Here is an 8,276-nt window from a genome sequence, read left to right on the forward strand (position 1 = left end):
GGGTTGTGGCTTATCTAATTTCTGCCTTGCAGTCGATGCTCTATGTGAGCTATAGGCTGCTTTGGTTCCTTTTTCTGTAAGACCTTTGTTTAGAACCTGTTTATTTGTTTAATAAGAGAGGCCGTATGCATCGATCTGATGCAGAGGCCGGGGAATCCCCCCTTTCAAAAAAAAAAACCTAGGCTACTCGGCGGGCACTTTTCTGGCTAAGGTAGAAGCAGCGTTTTGGGTTGCTGCTCCTGCTACGTACATCCTCGTATATAGACGCGCGCAGGACGCCAAGGGTGCTACAGTACCACCTCGTGATCCACTCCCATTCCATCCCCGCGATCAGCATTCCGGCCGGCGACGGTGACGGCAAAGGGCAGCGGCGCAGCAGCAGAAGCAAGAAGCTCATCCGGAACCGATCGAGGTGCGTACACGCCGCAAAAGAAAAGAAAAGCAGATGCATCGATTCCCTAAAAAGAAACTTGAATATGCGCGCGCGCACGCAACATTTGATTGGTCCGATCGAGGGGAGCAACAGCACGCACGGCTCCACTCCATTTTTCAGGGTGGAGGCGCCCACTCCCCACTGCATTACGCGCGCCCACATGCATGGTTTATTCCCACGCCGCCGCTGCACTCTCCACACCCATACACTGGTTTAGATTCGGAGGAGGCCACGGCAGGAAGATGTAGATCTCGCCGGCGATGGGATTGTCGTTGTGCGGGGAGCGCGGGCACCTGGGCGTGCCATCGTGGGGAGCGTGCGGTATACCACCAGTGTACGCCGGCCGGTAAGGTCGACTGGTCGTTCGGCGGCAATTCCGAGGAAGCCCAATTCGTCACCGTTTGGACCTCCGCTGCTGCCCGTATTGCAGCCTTCGATCGTCTCCAACTCCGACCGCCTAGATCTCCACTCGCCAGTGAATCCTTCTTGTGCACACATCTCTCTCTCTCTCTCTCTCTCTCTCTCTCTCTCTCTCTCTCTCTCTCTCTCTCTAGCTAAGCAAGTAGCAACACTACATGAGTCCAACAGCAGCAGGTATATGGTTCCCACATGCTTTTGTCTGAATCTGAGTAGTAATTGAATGCGAGTAGAGCATGCTTTTGTCTTTTTGAGACATTATTCATACTGGATTTGACATTTTCTTTCTCTACGTGCATTTCGAAACTTGGATTTCAACCTTTTAGGGGATGTAGACATATGTCCTGTGAATGTCCACAAATCTTTTTAGATTTTCTCCAAAACGATTCAAATTTTAGTTTTTCATTGTTGGAGCATGAGAGCAAGTGAGATTTTGGAGCAATCTGAGTAGTAACTGAATGCTATGAGTGCTTTCCGGTATGTTTCCAGCTGGGCTCCGAATGCTATCGTGCTATCTTTTCTTATTGTTCTGAAAAATCTGAGTAGTAACTGAATCCCCGTAGCTAGAGTAGAGCATGATTTGCTTCTATCGCATAAATAAATTGCAAACTCGGTTCAGTATATCCAAAAGAGTTATACTAGGCAGAGGCATGGCCATTTTACATCATTAATTTTTGTTTTTTGTACACCAAAGCACCTTGCACCCCCGCTCGAAAACATAGCAACATATATCCAAAAAATCAAAAACTTTGTAGCTTGGATTATGACCAAGTATTTTAGGTTCTTGCAAAATTTGGTGGTCAAATGACATCCGAGGAGCCTCGCAAAAAAAAATTGTGCTCAAACATATGAACAGTAAACTTGGGTGTAGAGCAGAGTTTGTATTTCATTTTGTACCGAGCTCCTCGGATGTCATTTGGCCACCACATTTTGCAAGCATATAAAACATTTGCGCATAATCAATGCCACAAAGTTCCATACTTTTTTGATATTTTTGCATAGTTGGTTTGATTTTACCGTTCATTTTGTGGGTGCAGCCACTACTTTCCATTTCAGTAATTTCATCCTTGTACTATCTTTGGTATCTGTGTTATCTTCCTTTTTCTGCACTATCATCATTTCAGTAATCTCATCCTTGCACAATTACCATCAGTAATGAACCATGAATAATTAACAACACACAACCAAAAGGCAGCAAATCTTGTTGTCTGTCTTAACTTTTTTTTTTTGAATTTTCAATTGGGAAATTTCCCCCCATCAAAAAGCAGCAAATTTTGAATTTTCAATGGCTGCTTTCTTTTCTCTTTGTTCCATTACTATTTCAGTAGGCACATGAATTCTTCTAATTTGCCATTCTTTGCAGTTTGTTGTCAATATGTGGCTGTCAAACTAATTATCATCAGAAATAGAACTACGAATAGTTGACCACACACAACCAAAAACAGCAAATCTAGTTGTCTTTTTTCGATAGAGTGTGGATTTTATTGGCTCAAAATGAAGCATCAAGAGAAAACAGCAAATCTAGTTGTCTGTCTTAACTTTTTCGTTTTTGAACTTTCAACGGGGGAGTTTTTCCCACCTGAATCTTTGCCATTAACAGGGGCCAAAACGCCCAGATGTGTTCCACCACCAAGAGCAAATCCCAACCGCTGCCTTCAAGAAGGAGCATGCCACTGAGGTGCCGTCGACGCCTAGACCAGGGGAGAACCAGCTTTCGCCGGAGCTCAAGGAGGAGGCAGGAGGGGGAGGGTCCACCTCAAAGCCTCCAGGGAGGGGATCAGCGCCAAAGACATCGACTTTGTGGGGCCGCTTGAGAACACCTAGATTACTCAAGCGCCACATTTTACTCTTTTTTCATTTACCATTTTTACTATCCTGTTCGTAGTTAGCTAAAATACCCTTTCTTTTTATCTTTTCCATACCATCCGATAGAATAAAACATTCCTAGACTACGGTCTAGGTGCGAACGAACGGAGCTGCGTCATGACAACGTAGTTGTAGGGTTGGTACTTCTCTGCGTGTCACTCCTTGTGGGTTCAACAAACTCTACTTATAACAAACCGCAACAACATTGTGCACTTACAGGTCATCACTTGGAGGCTACCAATGAGTGCATGCTTTCCGTCGAGAGAAGAAAGAGAAGAATCATGCCTCTTGGTTTTTAGAACCAAGGGAGTAACGAATAACGAGCGTGTCTCCACCAACGAATAAACAAGCCAATGATGACATGCAACATACCCAAGGGAAGAAACCCACGTGGAAGCATGACATGCATCGAGCGGCCCGCTTGGGTTCATGGCGGTCAGGGTGTGCGAAACCAAACCGATAACCAAAAAAGAAACCGAACAGAAATTTCGGTTTTTCTAGGTTCCGGTTTTGGTTTGAGTTTTGAAATATGAAACCATTTGCATATTTTTTTGTTAGAAATAGAAAACCATTTGGTTAATCCAAAATTTAGATTCTTTGGGTTCAAAAGCATAATGGGCTGCCTTGCTATAGTGCTTTCTGACCCACTTAGTGCTTCGGTTTACATGATTAGTCTGGCTACTTATCGAGCATCCCTTCTTTATCCTTTTCTAATTGTTTTTCCTCCTTATGACATATATCATGCATTTACATGTGGAAAGGTTATATGTTGGCTCAAAAATTCGTGACAATTTGGTCATTACCAGAACCAAACTGAACCGAAAGTAAACCGTTATTACCGAACCAAGCCATGTCTATGTATAAAACCGTATAAACCAAGTATAAAATCCGTATAAACCAGACCGAAAAAACATAATGCACACCCTGACATAGCGGGCATGTGGAGAGGCAGCAGCGGGCCATCTGGAGACTCATGTGGTTGGCCGGGCGGTGCAGGCGGCTGATGCGCGTTATCAGGCAACGGGAAAGAAAGTTTATTTTAGAGAGAGAAAGGCAGAAGCCTTCCCAAAGAGAGAGAAAGGGGCATGGCTGGCGTGATGCGGCCCATGTGCACGCGCGTTTTCTAAGACTTGCAAGGCAGATTCCATGCGTTTCTCAAAACAAAAAGGGCAGTATCCAAGGCAGGAACCATAGCTAAAGAGGATTTTTCTCTGACAACGCCGACCCTTTTCCTTCACTTTTTTTACATGTCATTCTACTGTGCCGACCTGGTGCAAAAAGAAAGAGGGTGAGGGACAGGTAAAGTACGTAGCCTCGAGTCGGCAACAGAAACAACGGAGGCCGACAGGTGTGTGGCTAAGTTAGAAGCTTCTCGACGTTGCTGCAATGGGTACTACGGAGTACGGACCTATATATTCCTACACCCCGGTCCCGATCGACGCTTGCCGGAGCTACAGTACCACCTCTTGATCCACCCCCACGTACTCCATCACCCCGTGATCAATATTCCGGCGAAGGCGACGGCTACGGCGACGGCAGCGGCAGAAGCGAGAAGCTCGTCGCACTCAGCTTGATCTTGATCCGAAGCGGTCGAGGTGCGTACGTACTTACGTAGTGTTGCATGGGATAATTTGGTTGGTCCGATCGAGTGACTCGATTGTTTCCGAGTTGGAGTGGATCACCCTCGATTCAGTTGAGTAGATCAACGCACATTGCAGCGTGGAGGCGTCCCCCCCGCATCACGCCCACTTAGTTTATTCCATTCCATTCATTCCCACGCACAAGCCTGCCCTTGCTGCAGTCTCCACACCCATACACAGGTCTAGATCTGGAGGAGGCGATGGCCGGGCCGCCGGAGAGGTGGATGTGGATGTTGCGCGGGGAGAGGGGGGTGTCTCCCCGTGCCCGTGCCGTCGGGAGGGACACCAGCGTTCACCGGCCGCTCAGCGTCAAACTCGTCGCCGCAGTTTGGACCTCCCGTGCCCTGCATTGCATTGCAGTCATCTTCTCCAACTCTGACTGCCTCCATCTCCACCGCCGGTGATCCACCAGCAAATCATTTTCTTACTTCTAAGCAACACTACCTGAGTTGAACTTTTTTCGAACAGCAGCAGTTGTATGCTTCCAGCTGGGTTCCACATGCTATTGTGCTCTCTCTTCTTACTGTTCTGAATCTGCGTGGTAATTGAATCCCGGTAGATCTGTTGAATACCATGTCCTAAAGAGTTATAGGAGTACTAGGGCAGAGGCTATAGCCATTTTATCATCATTTCAGTAATCTCATACTTGTACCATCTTTGTTGTTTGTCTTACCTTTTTTTCTTTTTGTACCGTCATCATTTCAGTAATATCATCCTTCCTTGTACAATCTTAGTTGTCTGCCTTGCCCCTTTTTTTGTTTCTAGTATCAACATTTCACTAATTTCATCCTTGTACAATTATCATCAGAAATAGAACTACGAATAGTTGACCACACACAACCAAAAACAGCAAATCTAGTTGTCTTCTTTCGATAGAGTGTGGATTTTATTGGCTCAAAATGAAGCATCAAAAGAAAACAGCAAATCTAGTTGTCTGTCTTAACTTTTTCGTTTTTGAATTTTCAACGGGGGAGTTTTTCCCACCTGAATCTTTACCATTAACAGGGGCCAAAACGCCCAGATGTGTTGCATGTACAACATGCATGACAGCAGAGAGGTACAGGGGGGAGAGAGGGGGGTGTTTCGAATCGAACGGGCATCCGCCGCAGCATTCAGAGCTTTCGGAAGCCGCACCCTCCATAGCACGGTGTCCTCCATGTAGAGCTTCAGCAGCTGAGGCAGCAATGGGGGCATCCTGCCTTGTTTTGTATTCTTTGTCTGTCTTAACTGAAGGAACATCCTGTACTATTTCTTGGATGCTTTCTTTTTTCCTGTATGTTCTGTTACTATTTCAAAAGGCACAAAAATTCTTCTAATTTGTCATTCTTTGCCGTTTGTTGTCAATATGTGGCCGTCAAACTAATTACTTTTTCTTTGATGTTTTTTTTTCTGTCTGTTCCGTTATCATTGATAGTAGTGGAACCCGATCCTTTTCCAGGATCGTATGAAAAGAAAACATGTGGCTGTCAAACGGATTACTTTTTATTGGCTCAACTCAAACTAGCTATGAACATGCATCTCTCTTTATCTCTCAGTAGTTGTATATGTGCATGTAACTGAGGGAATACTACGGAATATAACAGGTAATGTGTCTGCAGGTTGACGCACCCTTCACACAAACCTCTCCACGCCCTACCCGGCCGCTAAGAGAATGAGTTTTCAGTCCTGGAACCATCCTGCGGCGGTGCAGCATATTGTGCGCAATGAACAAGCCATAGTCGACAACCTTACTGAAGATAACGCGACAAGGGTGTTGGCTAGCAGAAGGACAGCAGAGGGCGAACAGTTGTACTTAGTCTATGATCAGGGTAGTGCTGGGACTAGTCCCCCAAATAAGCTGCTCGTCAAGAAGTTCCACAATGCGAACCGAGCGCTACAAGTAGACGGCAATGTCATGTACCGCTGCAACTCGGAGATGTTCCTGTTAGCCAACATTTCTCACAAAAACATCATCAAAGTTGTAGACCATATCCAGAGGGAAGACGCAATCATGCTCATTTATGAGTATCCGGTTCATGGAAGCCTTCGATCCTGGCTGCACCAACCCATGGATGCCGGTCGGCACCTGAGCTGGCCGGACAGGAGGGGCATCGCCATTGGTGTGGCCAGAGGGCTCCGCCAGTTACACCACAGATGCAACAAACTGTTTGTCCACCACAACATCAACTCTGAAAACATCTTGCTTGATCAGAATTTCAAGGCCGTGATAGCCAGCTTTGGCGCTGCACAGGTTAACATGGCGGGGCTCGGCCAACCCTTGCCAATCACGGACCTGCGTCCTGGTAACTTTGGGTACGCAGCTCCAGGTAATGGAATTCTGTCTTAACTTTTGTTAGTTACAGTGAATTATTATGTCTTAACTAGCTTGGTCTTTTAACTAATACTACAAATGATTAACTGCAGAATATGGGTTGGGGAAAAACCAGCTGACGGAGAAGGTAGACATTTACAGCTTTGGAGTGCTGATGCTGGAGCTTGTCACGGGGCGGATGACCAATGAAGCTACAACAGATGGTCATTTGGCGAATTGGGCACAGAACAACTTCCGTATACTGATGGCGAACCAACAGGAAGCATTCCAGAATGTTGTGGACAGGAGCATACCAGATCAAGCACGGTACAGGGAGGAGATGGCAACTGTGTTCATGCTGGGCGTGGATTGCACTACTGTGGATCCGAAGGAAAGGCCATCCATGCGGATGGCTCTCAAACGACTCCGCTGCTGCCGTTGGCGTGCCCCATTCCGTGGCCTCCTCACCGGCTTTCTGATGTGACGCTCGTTGTTTTTTTTTTTGAAAGAACATTCACGCATGCATGTATGGACCATATGATGACTCGTTTGAACTAATTTGAATAACGTGGACTGTTCTACCCTTTTCTCATAACATTCTATTGCCCTATTGTGTTCAGTTCACCTATGCAAAATTCCGCTGCTTAGTCTCCTTCTCTTTGTGCAAACTCTTCTTGCTGCTAGTTCTGAGGACTTGAACAAGTAGTATCTGAACATAACATTATCCTCGGGATTATTATTATTTACATTCTGCAGGATCCCGCAAAAACGAGACTTCCTTTGTTTCTCCTTCATTCAGGCTCCTAAGTTGTGCATATTTTTTAGTTACTTATTTAAGAAGAGCGGCTTAGTATATTGCCAACGGAACCTGAAGAATTCTTCAGGACTACATCCCAAGCTCTTTTGCCATATTCTTTTCTTGATATATTCTGCCTGTGTAAATGTGTAGATTCACAACGCTTCTCGGTATGGATGGATGAATGGCTTCATTAGTGTTCTCTGGTGGGCAGCACATTGATCAGGTAACCTCACTACACTACTCGATATGGTCGTAGAATGCTTTTATGATTAACTAAGTAGTATAGTTAAGCATCATCTAGGTGACTAGGAGTGAATTTGCAAATAGCTCATATAGGTAAACAATCTCCAACATAGTTATTAGTGGGTTTAATTTCTCTATACATAATATTTATTTTTCTTTCCGTGTATAGATTTCTCATGTACTTTGTGTGTTATGCTTTCATTTTAATATTTTTTTTTCCGAAGTGAAGTCTCTGTCTGTCCATGTTTATCTTCTGCCCTTCAGTTACTAGCTTGGTTTCTTTTTCAGCCAATCGGCTACCTAATTCAATGATTAGTATCAAACGCTGGACCAGTTTTAATAACGTTATAGAAAAATATGCCTCATGTGCTCTGATTCTAAGATTTTAGATCGCCATTATCATTCTCATGCATATGGTTTTCGTGCATGTTGTATAAAGGCTTTTGTGTTTCTGCACCAGTGGAATGCATTCCAAATTTGCATTAGACTATCAGATCTTAGTTGATGTTGCACTTCCTCTTTGGGGAAATTCTTTCGCCTTGGTTCTTAACCGAGGGAAATTCTTTCTGCCGTAGTTTACCTATCACA

The 8,276-nt window shown here is 45.0% G+C and overlaps 1 protein-coding gene across 1 annotated transcript; it reads left to right on the forward strand.

The window, feature by feature from the left end:
- Positions 1-693: 693 nt before the first annotated feature.
- LOC119345715 (leucine-rich repeat receptor protein kinase MSP1-like) lies at positions 694-7,152 on the forward strand. The gene is made up of 4 exons (XM_037615649.1): positions 694-779; positions 5,362-5,413; positions 6,047-6,662; positions 6,760-7,152. The coding sequence occupies exons 1-4, from the start codon at positions 694-696 to the stop codon at positions 7,128-7,130; spliced, it is 1,125 nt and encodes a 374-aa protein (XP_037471546.1). The 3' UTR covers positions 7,131-7,152.
- The last annotated feature ends 1,124 nt before the right edge of the window (positions 7,153-8,276 follow it).

The sequence above is a fragment of the Triticum dicoccoides genome, unplaced genomic scaffold (genome assembly GCF_002162155.2).
Source record: "Triticum dicoccoides isolate Atlit2015 ecotype Zavitan unplaced genomic scaffold, WEW_v2.0 scaffold269572, whole genome shotgun sequence".
Lineage (NCBI taxonomy): Eukaryota > Viridiplantae > Streptophyta > Magnoliopsida > Poales > Poaceae > Triticum > Triticum dicoccoides.

What these genes read in the sequence shown, in the direction of transcription:
- LOC119345715 (XM_037615649.1), top strand. Translation starts at nt 694, where the DNA reads ATGGGATTGTCGTTGTGCGGGGAGCGCGGGCACCTGGGCGTGCCATCG. An exon ending in ACATGCATGACAGCAGAGAG is followed by an intron (nt 5,414 to 6,046) that starts GTACAGGGGGGA and finishes GCGGCGGTGCAG; the next exon opens with CATATTGTGCGCAATGAACA. An exon ending in CTTTGGGTACGCAGCTCCAG is followed by an intron (nt 6,663 to 6,759) that starts GTAATGGAATTC and finishes GATTAACTGCAG; the next exon opens with AATATGGGTTGGGGAAAAAC.